Source organism: Protopterus annectens, chromosome 8.part0 (genome assembly GCF_019279795.1).
Source record: "Protopterus annectens isolate FY-2018-M chromosome 8.part0, PAN1.0, whole genome shotgun sequence".
Lineage (NCBI taxonomy): Eukaryota > Metazoa > Chordata > Ceratodontiformes > Protopteridae > Protopterus > Protopterus annectens.
Genome location: NC_056741.1, coordinates 1,105,318,977 through 1,105,342,461, shown reverse-complemented (window position 1 = coordinate 1,105,342,461; position 23,485 = coordinate 1,105,318,977). Strand labels below are relative to the sequence as shown.

The 23,485-nt window shown below is 39.3% G+C and overlaps 1 protein-coding gene across 4 annotated transcripts in view; it reads left to right on the top strand.

The window, feature by feature from the left end:
- POGZ (pogo transposable element derived with ZNF domain) overlaps positions 1-23,485 on the top strand; it is a 2,357,128-nt gene that overhangs the window by 1,312,239 nt on the left and 1,021,404 nt on the right. For 3 of the 4 annotated variants that reach the window (XM_044080633.1, XM_044080632.1, XM_044080635.1), the window contains one exon: positions 1,306-1,476. The exons of the other annotated variant lie outside the window; for it this stretch is intronic. In XM_044080633.1, the coding sequence (XP_043936568.1) occupies positions 1,306-1,476 (171 nt within the window). The remainder of the gene's footprint in view (positions 1-1,305; positions 1,477-23,485) is intronic. 4 annotated transcript variants of the gene reach the window in all.

The window sequence follows — 23,485 nt, the reverse complement described above, 5'->3', positions numbered from 1 at the left end:
TGTAAAGATTGAAACTTCTGAAATGTGAAAAAGTGAAAACACACAACAAAAAGCCACTTGAAGGACTTATCAACAAAGAAGACAAACATGGCCATGATTTTGTGTGGCTATCAGAAGCAAGAACAAAATGAGCTGCACAATTGAACATTATTGGATATAGCATGGATTTTGTGGTGGACTAGGACAATTGAAATTATGTGTAACAAAATAAGGGGTTTTGTCTGACATCTTAAGATAAATAAGATTGTGGTTATGGTAGAATGGGTGGGAGTCTGGAAGTCAGATTCTCAGAAATAACACCTGTTTTCTTTTTATATATTGCAAATATGTGTAAATAATGATGGTAGTACATGTATGTTTATGTCTGTCTACATGTAAATTAATGTTTGATTTTTATAAGTAAAAAATATGTTATCGATAAGTGCTGTGGGATCTTTTGCATCTTATTGAGCTGCCACCAGCTCAAGTGGTGGGTCCTCTGTTTAATATTTAATCCAAAGGATGGAACCCTCAGGAATGCATAAACCCCTAATGCTGCACTGCAGTTTTGGCAGTTTAAATATCAAATTTAGTTACTAGTAGTGAGAATACAATCCACAGCACCAAAGCAAGTGTGCTGCCTGCTCAGCTACTGACACTATTTTCTGTTAAATTCTTCATTTGGAAGACTAGTTCTTGATGGTTGTAGCTTAGTGAGAAAAATAGTATTGCAGGCATTCTGTAAGGCTAGTTATTGCACTGAATTCCACAGGCTGTAGTAATATTTGGGCTTATTCAATTATTTAACTATATCAGTATCAGTGTTGCATTAGACTTAACGTACTGCAGGTTTTCATAGTGGGAATAGTGGAGTTGAGACTAATTTCACTACATTGTACATTGTAAAATAACTGGTTACTTTATTGATAGAAACAAATTTCCATCTCAGTGTTGACACTGTCTTCTAAGTGGCATCAAGGAGGAAAGCAAGCTTCATTACATTTTCTTTAGTTTTCTGCAAAATAAATTTGTTTTTGAATAATGATTGTGCAATAAAGTGAGTTTTCAAGCCATTACAATAATGGACCGTCAGATATAAAGTATTACTTTTCTGTTTTAAGGGTTTTGTTAAACACTGTAGTAAAATGTGAAATGATTTCTGAGGTGTGTCATGGTAGCAGCTGTTGGAAAACTGTTTTGTATCAGGTTAACCCTGTCCTTTTCCAAACTGTTGTGGGTGAAGTCTACATATGTCATAATTGTATGCAGAAAAAATGTAGATATTACATATACTTTAATGCTAGATACATTTCGTATCAATTTCAGTCACTTTCGCTAACATTGTTCATGTGAGGAAAGCCGGAGAAACCAGCACAGAGATGGCAAAGTCTATGAGTTTGGTAAACACTGTGTCCTCAGTGAGCCAGAGCCCTACACCAACAGTGTTGACAACCTCCACCAGTTCTGTGAACAGCACCAGCTCAGCGGACCAAAAAGGTACTTTATTCTCATGCATAAGAAAAACATTAAAACAAAGTCAGATTCTTTTTTTTTAATGATTTCATAAGCTGGAGGATGAGGCTACCTCATTAATGGGTTAAATGTTTAGCATTTTATGAAGCGGTGGGCGTCAAGGTTTCTGCAGTTTGTGTGTTCTTGACTAACAGTTATAATGTCAGGGATAGACAGATGGAGGTGTGCACTGCACTCAGTGGTAATCCTGCTGAGCTGGACGTTTAATTAAATAAACGATTTTGGAGTGTTAATACAATAATATGTTTAAAAATGAACTTTAGACATTCCAGTAAGATTATGCTGTTTTGTAGCTTAACACAAAGGAACTATTAAGAATACAGTGCCCCTTTGATGAGCAAAATTAAAAGAAAGGTATGGTGATCACCTTTAATTACATGGTGCAGGGAGAGGGTGCAGTGTTGGAGGCTAGCTCATTTCTGGGGTACACTGCAGAGAGTGTGACCCAGAGAGAGACGCATATCATTTTTTCTGGATTGTATCAAAAGTACCTCATCTGAAGTACTGTTTTCAGTCCTAGAGACCATTTAGGGAGAGGGATATAAGCTGTTTTTGTGTGTATAGTGAATTTACCAAGATGGTAAAGAGGATGGAAGAATAACTACAAAAAGACTCTGAACAGTGAAAATGTAGAAGGGAAAGGCAAAGATACATTATGGATACACCACAACATGAAACACTAGGCAGGTGGCATGGAGTTGAAAAGAAAAGTTGTGAGGAAAGGTGAGAAATGGGAATAAACACTTTGTCAACTAATTTATACTTGGTCATCTACGGATTTGCCCCCAGAATTTTATGTAATATACAGCATGGTTTGGTGTTTCTGGAATAATTATATAAATTTTTGTGTCTGTGTATGTGCCTGTGTGTGCGTGTGTGCAGGAATGTATATTCAGAAGGCTGCAGAGGGCTCTGTCCCTTGCATGAAGGAAATGCGAGATAAAACCACACACACATGCACAAAAACATGGGAAAAGACAGTCAGTGAACCATTGACACTTTGTTGCTTAGTATGATGTTGAGCATATGAACTACAACCACATTATTTTCTTACCTTAATTTTTTTTATCAAGATTGTCTTCCTCAGCCTCCTCTGAGATTGTGGTTCAGTCAATGCAACATCCTTAACACAATACTAATGATTAAAGTTATTTCACACAGTAATTGTTTGTATCCATGAACATATTTCCAGGAAAATGAGTGGTTTGAGTGTAGATCTGCAGTGAGATTTAAGGCTGATTGGGGTAGATTGAAAATGTTGGGAAGAAGTACCAGCCCATTTAGCTTCGGGTTTGTGGTGGAACTGATAAAGCACTAACACTAGTTTCCTATCCTGAAAATCCTCAAACTGCCATGATCCCACTGTTTTTTTTTTTTTTTTTTGTAGTTTTAACGCCTTTATGGAATTGTCATTTAGGACAGAGGCAAACATACATTTATATAAAATAAAACAAACCATATTAACATATCCCTAGAGGCAAACATTATATATCACATATATTCTTTTGTACATTTAGCATCAATTTAACATTACATTAAGTGATCAGTTCCTCCCTTCCCGTAAACCTCACTCCTCCTCCAAGACATTAGTCTGCATGCACTGTTCTTACAATTTCCATTTTATCTATGTAATTTGCTCCTACCCCTTTCTAAAGATTTCAGTTGTTTTATCTCTGTTACAATATTCAATATTTCAGGCGCAGTTAGTTTAGACCTTGATTTCCATTTTCTAGTAAACAAGGCATTACTATGTCTAGGTAATTCAGATACTGTATGCCTGCTCCAAAAAAAAAATCAAAAGAGTCATTGCCTTAGTTACACCTATTTGCTTGCCCTATATTTCTGTCAAAGTGCTCTGTTGGGAATTTATACTCTACCAACTGATTACACTTCCAAAACATATGTTCCAAGTTGCCTCTTTTTTCCCTATCACACTTTCAACATTTGCCATCTACATGATGAAGAATTCTTTGGAGTCTGATTGGGGTATAAAAAAAAACTTAATGCAGCATTTCCAAGCAAAAATCACACATTTTCTAGGCTTTGCTGCATATTTGGGAGTCACACATATGTCCTCCCATTATTTCTTGTGAAATGCTAATCCATTTTTTCCTCCCAATCTTTTCTAACCTCCTCTGATTGATTCCTATAGTTGTCATGCAGTATTTTATATGCCCTACTAATTATCCTTATTTTAACAGTGGATTCTGTTCTAGATTCAGTAAAAAAACTTTAATAGACCAGGCCTTTCACATACAATTCTCCTATCCCTTTCTCTTTGCCTGTGCTCAGATGTTAATCCCTGATACAGGAGACAGTCTCTAGCCTGCATTCCAGACGTCTTCTTGGCTTCTTCCAGTTCCCTTGCTAGATATTTGGTCTCAATACCTAGGTTCCTTGCAGGTTTTCTCCATTAAATTACAGCTCCCTGTTGCATATTCTCTGAACCCCTATATGCAGTCATCCCTAACGCTAAAATCCCCTTTCTCTATTCTTGTGTCGGCTTAGTTCTTAGCCATGATGCCACTGTTTGTGCATTTAGTGCAGTTGGCTACTTCCTTAATGTGGGATTGAAGTATGGACATGTGTTGGGCTTCTGAGAGTGTTGTTTAACCAGTATGTTCTTTTCTTAGTAGAACCTCATTCTGTTTCTAACAAGTTACACTATGTTAAACGTCCTAATCATTTGGCTGAGTAGTAGTGAGAAGATGTGACTCAAAGGCCCCATATGTGTGGGTGTTGGTGGCAGTGTAAGTGTATGCATATGTAAATATATATATATATATATATATATATATATATATATATATATATATATATACATAAAATTTGTCTTTCTCTTTATCTGTTTGTATGTATGCATGTGTGTGTATATGTGTGTGTGTGTGTGTATATATATATATATATATATATATATATATATATATACACATACACACACACACACGTATACATTTGTGTGTACATGTATGTAAATATAGATGTGTGTGTGTGTGTGTGTGTGTATGCATATATATATATATATATATATGTGTGTGTGTGTGTGTGTGTATGTATGTATGTGTATATGTATATATACATATATGATTGAGTACATTTCTTGGAATAGAAAAAAGCTGGTACATCTGATTGCACTTACCGGCTTTTTTTCATCTATTTGAGATTGTGGTACATAAATCATTGAGGAAGTTGCCCTTTCTTCATTGTAGTGCAGTCTCTTTTTTTTCGTTTTTAGTACATCATCATTTTATATATATATATATATATATATATATATATATATATATATATATATATATATATATATATATATATATATATATATATATATATATATATATATATATATATATATATATATATATATTTATATTTATATGTATATGTATATATATGTATATATCAGTCAGAAACTGCCAGACATACAGTGGTTGGACAGCTTTTCATATAACAAAATAAGATCACATTTCAATCCATCTAAATGAACACTCACTCCTAACAAAGAGAGAAATGATGTTCTTCGTGTTTCACTGTTGCAGTCAGACTCGTCTCACTTGGGTTATCTGCCTGCAGGTAGCCCTCAGTCAGCCTGAATACCACAGTCTTGGGATTTCTGCGTCGGATGCTGTCGCTTCTTCCATGATGTCAGGTCATCAGGGGTATAAAACATGCAGCTGACGCCATTACACCAGTCTTTCTTACCGTGGAAGAGCCCAAAGCAGATGTTCTTCGTGTTTCACTGTTCTAGTCATTATTTTTGGGTAATCTGCTGGCAGGTTGCCCTCAGGCGGCCTGAATAACAAAGTCTTGGGTCCTGCGTCGGTTGCTGTCTCTTTTTCCATGACGTCAGGGGTATAAAACATACAGCCGACGCCATTTTACTCAATCTTTCTTGCCGCGCGGTGCCCGAAGCAGAAGCAGTTTGCAAGTGCCTGTCGGCCGACTCCTGAAATTTTCGCATTCGAGTTTCAGAACCGAAGTTGGGGAAACTTTTTCTTGCTCCTTACCGATGTCTGTAAAAGTTAATAATTGCATTACTTGTGGGAAGCAAATACCTTATAAGGATTTTCATTTGTACTGTATTCCTTGCCTAGGCCCAGATCATAACGTGCCTTGCTGTCGGTTTTGTGCTAGATTTAACCAAAGCACTATTAAGCGTCGGTATATTTTTGCTTCTAAATATTTTGGATCCAGATTTAATTACCCTGAAATGACGTTGGTTAGCAATCCGACTGCCGGAGTTCACAAAAAATGCAAAGAAAAGACAGAGACAGACCGTTGAGGTCCAAAACTGACGAAGAAACTTCTCTTAAGCCAGTCGCCGGTTCGCTGGTACTCAGTGAGGCACTTTTGCAGTCCCTGATACCAGCTACTCTTGAGTCACAGGCCTCTACCGAGACCCATACTGAGTCCGGTATGCCGCGAGATTCTCAGAGTATTGAACCCGCCGATGTCCCTCCCTTGGATGGGTCCGGAACCGCTGAGCAGGCAGCGGCTTCTGAGGGTGTTTGCAGGCCTCAACATTTTTATATAAAACCGACGGCAGCCTCAAAAACAAGATCTTAAACATCTTCTATGTCTAAAAAACCGACGCATGAGCCACGCGATCAGGCCCCTATGCCTAAAAAAACAGGTGATCAAAATGGCTGAGGACTTAATTACCTTGATCAGGGGTTCCTAACCCCCCCCCGCTAAGAGGCCTAGGCAAGGCACTGATTATGAATCTTCAGGTCAGGTTTCCATTTCTTCTGATTCCTCTTCTGATCAGGAATTTTCTATTCCACCCTATGAGGATTCTGATGCAGAAGAATCCATCCCATTTGCATCTCCTCCTGAGGATTATTCTTTTGGGGAAACCTTGCATACTTTAAGGGAACATTTTCATTGGGAGAGGTCAGGATTTCTCTGAATCAAAAAAGAGGCTTAGGGATTTCCTTCTTCTTCCTCAGCATAGGCGTTTGGCAATACCTCCTGTATTAAACATTGTCGATGATGTGTTTTCGGAATCAAGCATGGCTCCTGATTCCCTTCCTCCGGCTCCTAGTAAGCCAGACGGATATTACAGAGTTCCCGACTCGCACAAATTTCTATTCAAAAATCCTGCTGCTGATCCTGAGAAAATCTCACAGGGTCCCAAAGGTATAAAGGCCTCTAAAGCCAAAAATTCTACCCCCTCTGATAGAGATTCCAGGGCACTGGATAGATGGGGAAAGAAGGTTTATAAGTCTGCAACCTTGGCAATTAGGGCCATAAACTGTCAGTTTCATATGTTTAAATATCAACAGCATGTTATGGGCCTATTGAAACAGAAAATGATGTTGATTTCTGATTCTTTGGAAAATAAAGAATTACAGGAATTATTGCATTCAGCAGAACACGTTGGAAAGCATACTTTGCAATGTGGTTTTGATTCCGTGGAGGCCTCTTGCAGGGCCGCAGTTACTGGATCTGTGATTAGAAGGCATGCCTGGCTCAAGGAGCAAAATCTGCCTGATCATGTTAAAGCTAAATTGTTGGATGCCCCTTTGCAGCATGATACTCTGTTTGGTAATAAGGCAGAAGAGGTTTTAAAGAAAATGGAAGACAAAGCTAAATCAATGCAAACTGTAAAATATTTCTTACAAGTGCAGCCACCCAGGTTCAGTAGGCACTGGCCTAGTAAAACTTCATGTGTCCAACAGAGCCTCTCAAGGCAAATCCAGGTGCTCAAAAGGCTCTAGATACCAATCATAGGGGTTCTTATAGGTCAAAGCAATGGGGTGCCTCCAACTCCAAATCTGGAGGAAGCAAAGCACAACCCTACAGTAAGCAGTCTCAATGACTTCCCTCTACCTTCACCAAGAACTTATCTTTTGGCAGCCCCCTTGGGGGGAAAATTAGCACTTAATGCTCAAAATTGGCAGTTAATTACCCAGGACAAGTGGGTATTAAACATAGTATCCCAGGGGTACAGATTTCATTTCCATACTTTGCCAATTCCAAACGGTTGGCCAGATCTGCCACAGAATCAATGGGCAGAGGCTCGGAAACAAGTTATGTCCCTCATGGATATGGAGGCTATTTAACCAGTACCAGAAAAGGAAAAAGGACAAGGTTTTTATTCAGGACTTTTCCTGGTACCTAGAAAAGACAATGCCTGATGTCCAATACTGGACTTATCAATTTTGAACATGTTCCTGGACATTCCAAAATTCAAAGTGCTAACTTTACAACAGCTATTGCCTATGCTGGGCAGGAACGCTTTGTTAGTGACTCTAGACTTAAAAGAGACATGCCTGCATATCCCAGTAAGGGAATCGTGCAGAAGATACCTCCGCTTCAAGGCAGATTTTTTGCATTACCAATTCTCTGCACTGTCCTTTGGCTTATCTACTGTGCCCAGGGTCTTTACAAAGTGCCTGGCACCAGTAATTGCATTCTGCAGACAAAGAAGCATACAAATTTACCCTTATCTGGACGGCTGTTTCATTCAAGCAGAGAACAAGGACACTCTTCTTCAACATCTGACGTTTGTAAAAAGGCTTCTAACATGCCTAGGGTACACAATAAACAAAAAGAAATCCCAACTGGTACCCTCTCAAATAATTACATTCCTGGGTGCAAGCTTGAATACAACTGCCCAGATGGCTTACCTTACGCCAGACAAACAAAGGCAACTGACAATATACTTCAAACAGATGGCAATAAAAACCCAGTTTTCTGCAAGACAAATTCTGGAGTCTTTGGGGTTCATGGCATCCTGCATCCTACTAATTCCATATGCAAGACTGCATATGAGGAAACTACAGTGGTACCTAAAAAGTTTATGGAGTCACCATTGTCACAGTCTGGAAACAATTATTCCTCTCATTCCCTGCCTGCAACAGGAGTTTCTTTGGTGGGCAGAGACATGTCACCAAAACAAGGGACTGTCATTCACTCTACCCCCTGCTACCCAAACCCTAACTATAGACGCATCAGACTATGCTTAGGGGGCCCACCTGGTGGGGAGTTGCATTTAGGGCAAATGGAGCCCAAAACAAATGCATATCAACCAGAAAGATGCTAGCTGTTCAGAATGCTCTGACAGCCTTCAAGGACTTGCTTCATCCAGGACAACTACTGATAAAGACTGACAACACCACTGTTATGTGATACATAAACAATAAGGGGGGTACACATTCCTACCCCCTTTGCAGACTAGCCATGGCATTGTGGAACACAGCTTTGACTTACCAAATACATCTTCATGCTCAATTCCTGCCAGGAAAACAAAATAGTCTGGCAGACGACCTAAGCAGAAATCTTATGGACCCGCACAAGTGGAAACTGCGTCCACAAATCTTCAGCATGGTAGCGCAGAAATGGGGGAGCCCAGACATAGCTCTATTTGCCTCGCCCCAAAATTATCAACTGGACAAATTCTGCACAAGGACTTATCACAGACAAGCATGGAAAGTGGATGCCCAATCCATCAGTTGGAAAAACCTATCAGTCTATGCCTTTCCCCCTCTGCCTCTTCTCTCCAAGGTCTTACTAAAGGTCAGACAGGAAAAACCAAAAATGATCCTAATTGCTCCGGACTGGCCTTGCCATCACTGGTACCCAATTCTAAGGAATATGTCTCAACTCCCTCCTTGGTACTTGCCTCAAATACCTCATCTACTGTCTCAGCAGAACTATCAAATTCTGCACACTCCGCTCCAAACCCTGAACCTTGCAGCATGGCTGATCATTTAATTATTCAAATAACACCTCTTAGTAAATCTGTGATGGATGTCATTTTGGAAAACAGAAAGCCTAGTACCAGAATGTCTTATGCTGATAAATGGAAGAGATTCTGTGCTTGGAACCAAGCACAAGGAACGGACATAGCAAAGCCAAATATCCCTCAGATTTTACATTATTTGACTGAGATGCTTGACAAGGGCCTATCCTTTTCTTCAATAAAATTCCATGCCTCTTCCATCTCGGCCCATTACAACACGGAGCCTCCCCTCTTTTCTCATCCTCTGCTTAAACAGTATCTTAGAGAGGCCAAAAATTTAAGGCCTCCCAGAAGATCACCAAGTCCTGCATGGGACATCTATTTTGTGCTGGAAAAACTCACCCCACCTCCTTTTGAACCAGCAGCTACTGCAGATAATTTTTTTTTTATCTTGGAAAACAGCTTTCCTATTGGCAATCACTTTAACAAGAAGGGTTTCAGAACTGCAGGCTCTCATGGCTGTGGAGCCTTTTATTGCATTTTACCCATACAGGGTGTCCCTCAGGACCAATCCTTCTTTTATGCCTAAGGTGGTATCCAGTGTGGCTCTTAACCAAACAGTTCACCTGCCAACTTTTTATTCAAATCCGCAGAACAAGGGGGAGCGGATTCTGCATTCATTGGATATACACAGACGACTAAGATTCTACTTAAACAGGACCAAATCTCTAAGAAAGTCTGAACAGCTACTAGTGGCATTTGCTGCAGGGTCAGAGGGGAAGGCTATATGAAAGCAGACCATTTCTAAAGTGATAAGCCACTGCATTTGTTTTTGCTACTTGCACCATGGTAAACCTGTGCCCAAGGGGATCAGGTCACATTCCACAAGAGCTGCCTCTACCTCAGCAGCTTTTCTCAGAGGAGTTCCATCCAAAGACATTCTAGAAGCTGCTACTTGGAGCTCGGTTCATACCTTCACAAAGCATTATCATTTGCCTCTCTTCTCTAAATCCAGGACAGGCTTTGCCACTGCAGTTCTGCAGGGCCTTATAGCCGCTCCTAATGCTATCTAGTTCCATCCTTTCATCCATAGCTTTGGGATTCTACCCAAATGTAATGACTGCAACAGTGAAACACGAAGAACATAGTACAGTTGTGTTACACTTACCATAAATGTTGATGTTCGAGTGGCTTCACTGTTGCAGTCGGGTTACCTACCCGCCATCCTATTTTTCTATAACTTCTCTTTCTATCACTGTATTCTAAAGCCTTTGTGGTGTATTTGCTTTTAGATGAAGGTAAAGTTTATGTTGCTAAAAATGCATTTATATATATAGTTCTGTTTTTTTTTTTATATATACATATATATATTTTTACTCCCCATTTGAGGGGCACCTGACATCTGGGGCAAGAAAAACTGACTAAAATGGCATCGGCTGCATGTTTTATAACCCTGATGACCTGATGTCATGGAAGAGGAGACAGCAACTGAAGCAGGACCCAAGACTTTATTATTCAGGCTGACTTTGGGCAACCTGCCAGCAGATTACCCAAATGTAATGACTGCAACAGTGAATACACTCGAACATCTACATTTATGGTAAGTGTACACAACTGTACTTTCGCAAGTGCCGGTCGGCCTCTACCTGAAATTTTCATTTTTCAAGTTTCAAACCTGAAGTCTTCTAAAGCTAAGTACCCCGTTGGAGACCCTTTTTTCTTGCTCTAACCAATGTCAGAAAAAGTTAACAATTGTCTTGCCTGTGAAAAGCAAATACCTCTCAGAGATTTTCATTCTTACTGCATCACCTGTTTAGTCCCAGACCGCAACGTCCCTCTCTGTCAGTTTTGTGCCTTGTTTAACACCTGAACTATTCGTCGTCGCGCTATCTTTGATGCGAATTTCTTTCGCTCTCATTCTCCGTATTCCGAAATGGCTTCGATAAGCCTTCCAACTACCGATCTTCCGAAAAAACGTAAGGTTAAAGACAGAGACAGACTGCATATGTCCAAAACTGCCGATGGCGCTTCCGTTAAGCTAGTCGCCAGTCCGCTGGTACTCAGTGAGGCTCCTTTGCAGCCCCTGATACCCGCTTCTATAAATTCGCAGGCCTCTGCTGAGACCCATTTGAAGTTCGGTATGCAGCGAGATGCTTCTTCGACTATCGTACCTGCAGATGTCTCTACTTTGGATGGGTCCGGACCGCTGTGCAGGCACCGGCTTCTGAGGGTGTATTCCAACCTACTGATGTTCATATTAAACCAACAACTTTGTTTTTGGCTAAAACTACCTAGTTTCTGAGGGCCAGAGTTCGCACTACGCATAGAAAACCGACGACCAAAATGCATGCTCAAGCTCCCATGCCACAAAAATAAATGCTTAGAATAGCTGAAGACCTTATTACTCTTAATTAGGGGAAGCCAGTCTTCCCTTGCTAAAAGACAAAGAATTTAATTTTCTTCTGATTCTACAGATCAGGAGTCCGATTACTCTGACCCTTCTGATTACCAGGACATACCCTTATCTACCTATGAGGATGCAGATGCAGAGAATTCCATTCCCTCTGCCTCCCCTCCAGAGGATTTTTCTTTTGGTGAAACCTTGCATACCTTAAGAGAGCATTTCCGCTGGTAATACTAGGACTATCCTCAGTCCAAAAAGAGACTCAGAGAATTTTTAGATTTGTCTCAGCACAGGCCTCTAGCTGTACTCCCTGTCCTGGATATTGTAGATGATGTCTTCATGGAATCCAGACTTACTCCCAACACCTTACCAGCAGCCCCTAGGAAACCTGACAGGTACTACAGAGTACCTGACTCTCTCAAATTTCTCTTTAAGAATCGTACTGCGGATCCAGAGACCATTTCCCAGGGACCTAAAGACATTAAAGCTACTACAGCCAAAAACCCGACAGATGGGGTAAGAAGGTGTATACCTCTGCAACTCTTGCCATCAGGGCTTTGAAGTACCAACAACATATTATGGAACTAATTAAACAAAAAATGGTGTTACTTCCAGATTTTGTAGAAAATAAAGATTTACAAGAGTTAATACATTCTGTAAACCAAGTTAGTAAACATACTTTGCAGTGTGGGTTTGATGCCTTTGAAGCATCTTGCAGGGCTGCTGTCACTGGGTCTGTACTGAGAAGGCATGCTTGGCTGAAGGAACAAATTTTGCAAGACCATGTAAAAGCAAAATTACTAGATGTTCCATTAAATCAGGATCATTTGTTTGGCACAAAAGCAGACGTTCTTAAAAAAAGATGGAGGAAAAAGCTAAATCTATGCAAACTGTCAAAGATGTCTTACAGGTCCAGCCACCTAGATTCAGTAGGCACTGGCCTTCTAAAAACTGGTCCTTTTTAGTCCCTCCCAGGCCTTCTCAGTCCAAACCCAGGGGAAACAGACCACCAAGACTACAGTCTCAGGGTATGCAAAGATCTAAACAATGGAGTGCTCCCACTTCTAAATCAGGGAGTGGTAAACCACTCCCTTATGGAAAAAGTTCACAATGACTTTTCAGTAATCCTTCCCAGCCATGCCCAAGTATTGCACCCCTAGGAGGAAAACTCGCCCTTCATGCAAAAAACTGGATGTCCATTACTCAGGACTGATGGGTTCTAAACATTGTATCCCAGGGATACAGATTCTACTTCCACTCACTGCCAACCCCAGGTGGGTTGCCAGACCTTCCTCCAAACCAGTGGGCAGAGGCTCAAAAATAAGTGCTTTCCCTTCTCAATATCAGGGCTATTCAACGTGTTCCAGTAGAACAAAGGGGACTGGGTTTTTACTCCAGCCTCTTCCTGGTGCCCAGAAAAGAGAGCTCTTTGCACCCTATCCTGGATCTGTCAGTTCTCAATACCTTTCTGGTGGTTCCAAAATTCAAAATGCTTACACTGCAACAGCTTCTTCCTATGCTAGCCAAGGATGCCTGGTTAGTCACTCTAGACTTAAAAGAAGCTTATCTGCACATCCCCATAATGGAGTCTTGCAGGAAATATCTACATTTCAGGGCAGGGTCTATGCACTATCAGTTTTCTGCACTTCCCCTTTGGCTTATCTACTGCGCCCAGAGTATTCACAAAGTGCCTGGCTCCAGCCATTGCATACCGCAGGCAGAGAAATATTAAAATTTACCCATATTTGGACGATTGCCTGATTCAGGCAGTCAGGAATTGCTTCTTCAGCACCAGGCAATTGTAAAAAGACTCCAAACTTCACTGGGGAACACCATCAACGAAAAGAAATCACAACTGGTCCCCAGTCAAAAATTGTATTCTTGGGGGCAAGCTTGAACACAACTTCCCAGATGGCATTCCTCACTCCAGAAAAACAGGTCTATTTGACAAACTACTTCCAACTAATGGCCACCAAAACCCAGCTGTCTGCAAGAAAAATACTGCAAGCCCTAGGGTTCATGGCCTCATCTATTCTGCTATTTCCATATGCAAGACTGCATTTGAGGAAACTTCAGTGGTACTTAAAAAGTCTCTGGTGTCAACATTCTCAGGACCTGGAAACAGTGATTCCTATCATACCTTGTCTAAGGGCAGAGTTCCTTTGGTGGGCAGAGGCATGCAACCACAACAAGGGATTTCCTTTCACTCAACCCCTCGCCGCCCAAACCGTGACAACAGACACATCAGAGTATGCATAGGGGGCTCACATGGCAGGCAAACACATTCAAGGCAAATGGAACCCAGGACAAATTCCCCTGCATATCAATCAAAAAGAGATGTTAGCTGTACAGAGTGCTCTGACAGCCTTCAGGTACCTTATCCTTCCAGGACAGTTCCTGATAGACAGACAATGCCACAGTTACGTGGTACATAAACAAGCGGGGGAACTCATTCCTACCCACTCTGCAGGTTAGTCATGGCCCTGTGGAACACAACCTTGAGCAACCAAGTGCACCTGTAAGCTCAATTCCTGCCAGGCAAACAAAATTCACTGGCAGATGACTTAAGCAGAAATCTGCTGGACCCACACTAATGTAATCTGGAACCCAAATCATTCAAACTTCTAATCCAGAGGTGGGGGACACTGGAGGTGGACCTCTTTGCCTCCCCCCAAAACCACCAATTAAGCAAATGTTGCATCAGGAATCCTCACAGCAAATCCTGGAAGGTGGATGCCCTATCCTTTACATGGGAAAACTTCTCAATTTATGCCTTTCCTCCTCTGCCGCTCGTCTCAAAGGTACTACTCAAGATCAGACAGGACAGGCCAAGGACAATCCTTATTGCCCCAGACTGGCCACACCAGCACTGGTACCCACTCCTATGCAGTCTGACAGTAGTGCCACCCTGGCACTTACATCAGACCCCTTCCTTGCTGTCTCAGCAGGAGGGACAGATTTTGCATCCTCAGCTGCAAACCCTAAACCTTGCAGCCTGGCTTATCCCCTGAATACATCACCAGCAACCCTCAGCAAACAGGTGCTGGATGTCATCCTTGAAGCCAGAAGGCCTAGCACTAGGAAATCCAATGCTGAAAAGTGGAAAAGGTATTTTTCTTGGAGTCAGTCCCAAGGAAAGGACACAGCCGTGCCCACCTGTAATCCTTGATTACCTAGCAGAGCTGCTCCACAGAGGCCTATCCTTCTCATCCATTAAGATTCATGCCTCTGCCATCTTAGCTCATTATAATACTGAGCCACCTTTCTTTTCCCACCCTCTCATCAAACAGTTCCTGAGAGGAGCTAACAATTTAAGGCCCCCTAGGAGAGCTCCTACCCCAGCCTGGGACCTTAACTTTGTACTAGAGAAGCTCACATTCCCCCCTTTTGAACCTGCTGCTTCAACAGAGTTAAAATTCCTCTCTTGGCAACAACCTTACTTCTAGCCATCACTTCAGCAAGAAGAGTGTCTGAGTTACAGACACTAATGACTGTGGGAACCATTCATTATTTTTCATGCTGAGAGGGTTTCCCTTAGGACTAACCCGTCATTTATTCCCAAGGTGGTATCTAGTGTGGCTTTAAACCAATCCATCCATTTGCCAACTTTTTCCCTAATCCTCAGAATAAAGGGGAAAGGATCCTGCACTCCTTGGATGTGCACAGACAGCTCAGATTCTACCTTGACAGGACTAAACCTTTCAGAAAATCTGACCAGCTGCTAGTCACCTTTGCTACAGGGGCAGAGGGCAAGGCCATTTCAAAGCAAACCATTTCCAAATGGATAGCACACTGCTTCCATTTCTGCTACAAGCACCATGGAAAACCTACCCCACAGGGGATCAGAACTCATTCCACTAGGGCTACCTCAACCTCTACAGCATTCCTCAGGGGAGTCCCTACCAGGGGCATCCTGGAAGCTGCAACCTGGAGTTCTGTACACACCTTCATCAAGCATTACCACCTACCTATTTTTTCTAAATTCAGAGCTGGATTTGCTACATCAGTCTTACAAGGCCTGCTAGCCAGTCCTAACACTTCCTGACTGCCTGCACCCGTCCTCAGCTTTGGGAGTCAACCAAAGTGTGATGACTGAAACAGTATAATATGAAGAACATAGTACAGTTGTGTACACTTACCGTAAATGTAGATGTTCGAGTGTATTCACTGTTGCAGTCCTGGTTTCCCTCCCTCCAACCCCCTGGCTTTCTCTATCTATCCTTTCTGCTGTCCTCTATATGGCCATATTTTATGGCAGGGGTATTTACTTTTTATTGGAGGTGTTCCACACCATTTAATAGCTTCCTACTTTGGGGGCTCCTAACATTTGGGGCAAGACAAACTGATGTAATGGTGTCGGCTGCATGTTTTATACCCCTGATGACCTGAGGTCATGGAAGACTGCACCACGAACTCTAGCAAACGGCAACAATATAACAGGCAGAGAGGCAGGAATGAAAAAGAACAAGCCGCTCGACCAACGACACAAGAATTTATTATTGTACAAAGTGTTAAGTGCTTTCAACTGTTAAGTCCAGTCTTCTTCAGAACACATAAGTGAAGCAAGAATTCAGTATATATAAGCTGATAGCTTGATTACTGGCAAAAAGCGCGCCAAAAATCTAAAAGCAACAGAACATAATTATCATTTTAAAAATACAAAATAGATGAATGTATAAACAAAACATATGCATAGTTCGTGTGAAATCCAATACATTAAAATAATATATCATCATATAAAATATCATATATAATGTAAATACATGTATAATTTAAAATTATTAATTGATACCATAGTAAATTGTGAAATAACTAATAAGATAAAAATATATATATATTACTCTAAAGCTAAAAAAGGTTTAATGCTAATATGATCGTTGATGCCGGGGAATCTGGTGGCATCAGTAAATATCTGCCATTTACTTTCAAGTAATGCTAAAAACATTTTCCAATTCCCTCCACTAGGGGAACATATAACCTGGTCAATAATGGCAAATATGAACTTATGTTCGTTCCCTTTTTCTAAAATATGTCTAGATAGAGCATTATTACTATCCTGCTTCTGTATTCTATAGTAATGCTCATATATACGTTTTTTAAACTGACGTTCTGTTTTTCCTATATAATAGGCAGAGCAACATATGCATGTTGCCAGATAGACCACTTGCTTGGTGTTGCAATTCCCATTCCTACACTTGATGATAGTATGGTTAATATCTTGAAGATGAATGCTAGTGGCTTCATTATTATATCTGCACTGATTGCAGGAGCCACACTTACTAGTGCCTTTTGTTTTATCTGGCCGCTGTTTAATACTACCTGCTTTTTCTATTAATCTCTTCAAATTAGGTGCTGTCTTATACACACATCTAGGAATATTATCCCACTACTGGCCCATGTTATGGTTGATAAATACATCCCAGTGTCTCTGCAAGATTTCCTTAATAGCATGTACAAAAGGGGTATATGTCAAACCACAAACCCTGTACGATGGTAACTGGTCATGTGGATTTTCATTAGACAAATCTTTAATACCAGAACTACTCTGCTCGCACTTCCCTAATAATGGAATATATTTATGTCCCCACTGCTTAAGGACATATTGAGTAATGTCTTTAAGCATATATTCAGGATATCCACGCTCATAAAAAAGATTGTATATATTAGATATTTCAACCTCTAGCGTCTCTAGTGTGGAAGTCATCCGGGCTGCTCTTATGCATTGCCCCTTGACCACATTACGAAAAATATGTGGTGGATGATTACTTGTAAAATGAATATAGTCGTTTGAAAATGTTGGTTTCCTATAGATTCTAGTGGCAAATCCATCATCCTGATGACTAACCATAACATCTAAATAGGCTGTTTTTTGTTGGTTTTTCATTTATTAAGTTATTAATTAAGTATCATGATGAAAAACTTATGACACTAGCAAATAATTTGGAATGTATGAATAATAACATTTTGAAGCATGTCGATTTTGATTTGTGGAAGGATTTATACAGTAAGCAGTTTTCAATAGCTGATAATAAGGCTCAGAATATATATGACAGGAAAAACAGAAAAATGACACGAGATGTGGAATTATACAAGTATAATAGAGCCTATATATGGCCATCGGATAGGACCCAGGAAGTCATACATAGTGATAATAATTTTAGGAAACAGCCAAAAGGTTCATATAGGGATGAAAACTTTCAGGGGGGCAGATTTTTTCCTGCCCGAAACACACGTCAACAATGGAATGTACAAAAGAGATGAACAAGGATTGTTATACACTTCCTGATGTTGATGGAGATGTTAGTATTCCCCAGGAAGGGCTAGTATCCATGAGTTCAGATTTGAACCATAATTTGGTTTATAATATTGCCAACTTAAGTACAATACAGCATCGAAGCATTTTGACCACATACAATGGATTCAATATATACAATTATACAGACACAGAAATTGATTTGGCCTTTTTCAATCTCATGAGTAAGGGGATGAAATATATCCCCACCACAGGAAATAACTTGGTGGATAATATTAAGGAAGTTAAATTATTCTGTAGGAGATTAAACCTTGCTCTGCATTTGATAAAGGTGATGCCCCCAAACGACAGGTGGGGGGAACCGAACTCAAACACAGAAGCACATATATTCCGAATTCGCATCCACAGGTTAATACTTTTGAATACCTTGTTTGTAAGGATATTTATTGGTTACACTATCGTAATAAGAAACATCATGAGTCAACGTATGTTGATAATTTAACATTTGAGGAAAGACTTTGTCTTAATAAATATATGCGAAACAAGGATATCAGAATCATGAAGCCTGACAAGGGGGGTGGTGTTGTGGTTTTTCACACTCACGAGTACAACACACACCTCCATAACATCCTACATGGTTCAGGCAATTATGAAAGTGTGTCCATTAATCAGATTAATATTGGATACAAAAGAATAGATTTGGCCCTTGAGGAGTATTTAATAGATAGTAGAATTACTTTTGAGATGTATTCGTTTTTAAAACAAGAATTTCCTATCTTGGCCAAAATGGTGGGTATTCCTAAAGTTCATAAATCGATAGAACACCCACCATTCAGATCCATCGTGTCGGGCTCACATTCTAAAACATTCAACATCGGTGTCTTGATTGATAGATGGCTTAAACATATGTATAATGGGATCCCATATCTTGTCAAGGACTCATGGGACTTCTTAAGAAAACTCACTAAAGATAAGTGGAGTGCTAATCTAATTTTTTTGACAATTGACGTCGTTGATTTGTTCTCATGTATTCCTAAGGATATAGGTCTGGTATTCTTTGCCAACAGTCTAAGACAATTTTCAGGTCTTAGTTGGGATAAGATATGTTTGATCTGTGACATGATGTCATTGGTATTAGATCATAATTACATCGCATTTCAAGGGGAATACTTCAGACAAACTCAAGAAGTCGCAATGGGAGCGTCATGCGCACCCATTTTTGCGAACTTAGTGATGTTGTCATGGGAATTAGATTATCTGTTTAAAAGTCAATATTATGCGGACATAGAGTTTTATGCTAGATACTTGGATGACTTGTTTATACTATGGAAGGCACCTGTGGATAAGATTGATGAGTTTATGACTTACCTCAACGGGACAACGGGATTTTTAAAGTTTACCTATAATTATAGTGACAAACAAACAGCCTATTTAGATGTTATGGTTAGTCATCAGGATGATGGATTTGCCACTAGAATCTATAGGAAACCAACATTTTCAAACGATTATATTCATTTTACAAGTAATCATCCACCACATATTTTTCGTAATGTGGTCAAGGGGCAATGCATAAGAGCAGCCCGGATGACTTCCACACTAGAGACGCTAGAGGTTGAAATATCTAATATATACAATCTTTTTTATGAGCGTGGATATCCTGAATATATGCTTAAAGACATTACTCAATATGCCCTTAAGCAGTGGGGACATAAATATATTCCATTATTAGGGAAGTGCGAGCAGAGTAGTTCTGGTATTAAAGATTTGTCTAATGAAAATCCACACGACCAGTTACCATCATATAGGGTTTGTGTTTTGACATATACCCCTTTTGTACATGCTATTAAGGAAATCTTGCAGAGACACTGGGATGTATTTATCAACCATAACATGGGCCAGCAGTGGGATAATATTCCTAGATGTGTGTATAAGACAGCACCTAATTTGAAGAGATTACTAGAAAAAGCAGGTAGTATTAAACAGCGGACAGATAAAACAAAAGGCACTAGTAAGTGTGGCTCCTGTAATCAGTGCAGATATATTAATGAAGCCACTAGCATTCATCTTCAAGATATTAACCATGCTATCATCAAGTGTAGGAATGGGAATTGCAACACCAAGCAAGTGGTCTATCTGGCAACATGCATATGTTGCTCTGCCTATTATATAGGAAAAACAGAACATCAGTTTAAAAAACGTATATATGAGCATTATTATAGAATACAGAAGCAGGATAGTAATAATGCTCTATCTAGACATATTTTAGAAAAAGGGAATGAACATAAGTTCATATTTGCCATTATTGACCAGGTTATATGTTCCCCTAGTGGAGGGAATTGGAAAATGTTTTTAGCATTACTTGAAAGTAAATGGCAGATATTTACTGATGCCACCAGATTCCCCGGCATCAACGATCATATTAGCATTAAACCTTTTTAGCTTTAGAGTAATATATATATATTTTTATCGTGTTAGTTATTTCACAATTTACTATGGTATCAATTAATAATTTTAAATTATACATGTATTTACATTATATACAATATTTTATATGATATATTATTTTAATGTATTGGATTTCACACGAACTATGCATATGTTTTGTTTATACATTCATCTATTTTGTATTTTTAAAATGATAATTATGTTCTGTTGCTTTTAGATTTTTGGCGCGCTTTTTTGCCAGTAATCAAGCTATCAGCTTATATATACTGAATTCTTGCTTCACTTATGTGTTCTGAAGAAGACTGGACTTAACAGTTGAAAGCGCTTAACACTTTGTACAATAATAAATTCTTGTGTCGTTGGTCGAGCGGCTTGTTCTTTTTCATTCCTGCCTCTCTGCCTGTTATATTGAGATCATGGAAGAGGCGACAGCATCCGACGCAGAAATCCCAAGACTCTGGTATTCGGGCCAACTGAGAGCTACCTGCAGGCAGATAACCCAAGTGTGATGACTGCAACAGTGAATACAATTGAGCATCTACATTTATGGTAAATGTACACAACTGTACTTTTCTTCTAGGAGCAAGCACCTCCTTGTACCCCACAGGTGGTAAGCTGTGCCTGTCACACCACCTGCAACTTATATATACCATCTTCAGACAATGCAGAACAGAGGGTAAAGGGCAAATTCCTTACACATGGAAAAAAATGACATTTTAAGATTAGTTGCAGATTTGATTGCTTATGCTAATTTTTCTCCTTTGTTTATTGTGTGTGTGTGTGTGTGTGTGTGTGTGTGTGTGTGTGCTCATATGTGTATAGATATATTTGAGTGTGTGTGTGTGTGTGTGTGTGTGTGTGTGTGTGTGTGTGTATATATATATATATATATATATATATATATATATATATATATATATATATATATATATATTTTTTTTTTTTTTTTTTTTTTTGTTACATATATTTAAATAGTCTAAGTTTGGTAGACAACACAAGTAAATGAGTCACGGTTGGCCAAAAAAATAAACAGAAATCAAATTTGTTAGAAATTTCACTTAGAAGAATCAGGTTTGGTCTAAAATTTGATCAAACATTTTAATTCTTCTTCAGATTAAGTAAAGCAAATGCCCAAGACGCATAAGAATAACAAAGAAAACTTTAAGTTTTGTTATTTTGTTACAGAGGAGTATGCCCCCCCCCCAGCACCCTGATTCTTGAGGCAAGCCCCCCACACCAATCAGACTTATGTATCAGAACTCAATTGTACCAACTTGAAGGAGAATCTACCATAAACAATGGAATCAGTGCTGGTGAGCACTTCATAGCTGTTAACCTCTTTCCTCCAGAATCGGCGATGGTCAGAGACACTTTTTAAAATATTAATAGTATTAACTTGAGATGCTAGCAGAATAAAAAAAAATGAGTTAACCTGCTTGTGAAGTAAAAGAGATGTGTATCTCTCATTGTTATCATAATTTAATGGGTGTGATCAACCACCTTTTCTCTCTGAATCACCAGTTTTAGGAGGAACATTGTAAAAGTTTGAGCCAAAATTGGGGATATCCCTGAAAATAATGGACAGCTGACAGATATGGCACACTTGGAAGTTGTACTAACAGTGATTTCTTATAGGCAACTATATTCACAGTTAAATACCCTGGCATTGTTTACTAACTGTAACTCTTCTTGGCAGGAACATCACTAAGTATATGAGGCACAGGCAAAAAATACCAGGAACAATGACAGACATTCTGCAGAAAGAAATCAGCTAACTAATCCATTTCTCAAAATTCAACCTAAAAATACTACCAGTATATACATGAGAATAATTTCAGTGACTCTACTAGCAAATGTTATTTCTACTATTATTTTTTCTTCTAATTGTGATTCTAGTAATTGACTTCTTTACCAAATTAATGGTACCCATGTACGTATACATACACGTTATGTCTCTAATGAAGCGTTACTGTTGTTTTCAAGAAGGCAACAGTGCTTAATTAAATTTAATAAATTGTTTTTTGGTACATAAATAAACAGGGAGGACCAAGATCATACCCCATTTGCAGACCTGCCATGACTGACTAGGACATAGCACTTCGGCACAACTTAACCCTACAACCAACTTGCAACCAGTCAGAGCACTACACAGTAGCAGACCATGAGCAGATCAAGGGTAGACTGTTGTGAGTTGATTCTAAGCAGATAGTCCACCAGTGGGAACTCCCCAAATAGGTCTTTTTGCCTCCTGTCTAAACAGACAACTGAAGCTGTTTTGTTTTAGGACACCATGCAAAAAGGTCTGGAAATTCAATGCATTCTCAGTCTCCTGGACGAGGACGTTTTTGTGTCTTTTCTCCCTTTTTGTTGTCATTTTCAAAGTCCTTCAAAAGATCAACAAGAACTTACCAAGGATGTTACTAGAGACTCCTTTTTGGCCCAGGCAGCAGTGATTCTCCCTTCTCATGCAACTGATTACTCCAAAAGTCAGCGAAACTCCACACCATAAAAATCCACTAAGAAACCGTCCGCTGTGCTGTGTGCCTGAATCCACAAAGGCAACTATGTTTGCAATAGAATCTAATTTATTAACAAACGATACTATAAAATGTACAAACCACATTAAGCTCTTTCATCTAATCCAATAGACTTCATCAGAACACATCCATAAAAAACAAGCTGGGTTTTAAATACATTTCCAACCAATAAGTTCCTTTGATTAATCTTCAAATTAATTGTACTCCATGATTTAAAGTGCACAGTACTTAATACTTCCACATAAACATATATAATTACATAACATTCAGAATGTTATTTTAAAAATGCATATTTCAAAAAAAAACATTTAAAAATATATGCATATAATAAAACCAACAGCAACATATAATAAAACCATTTTTTCTGTCATCCCCAATAATAATCAGTTTTACTTTCCAAAACAGGCTGGATGGAAATATTGTCATTTATTCCCGGGTATACAGAAACATTTAGCAAAATCTGCCATTTAATTTCCTTTTCCCCTATTTTATTGCTAGTATTACCTCCCCTAGGATTAGCTTTTATTTGCTCCGATATTGCAAATTTAAAAGTGTCACAACTTGTACTTACAGCTATGTGTCTATATAATGTATTTTTCATTTCTTTCTTTTTTATGCAATAAAAATGATCGTATATCCTGATGTTA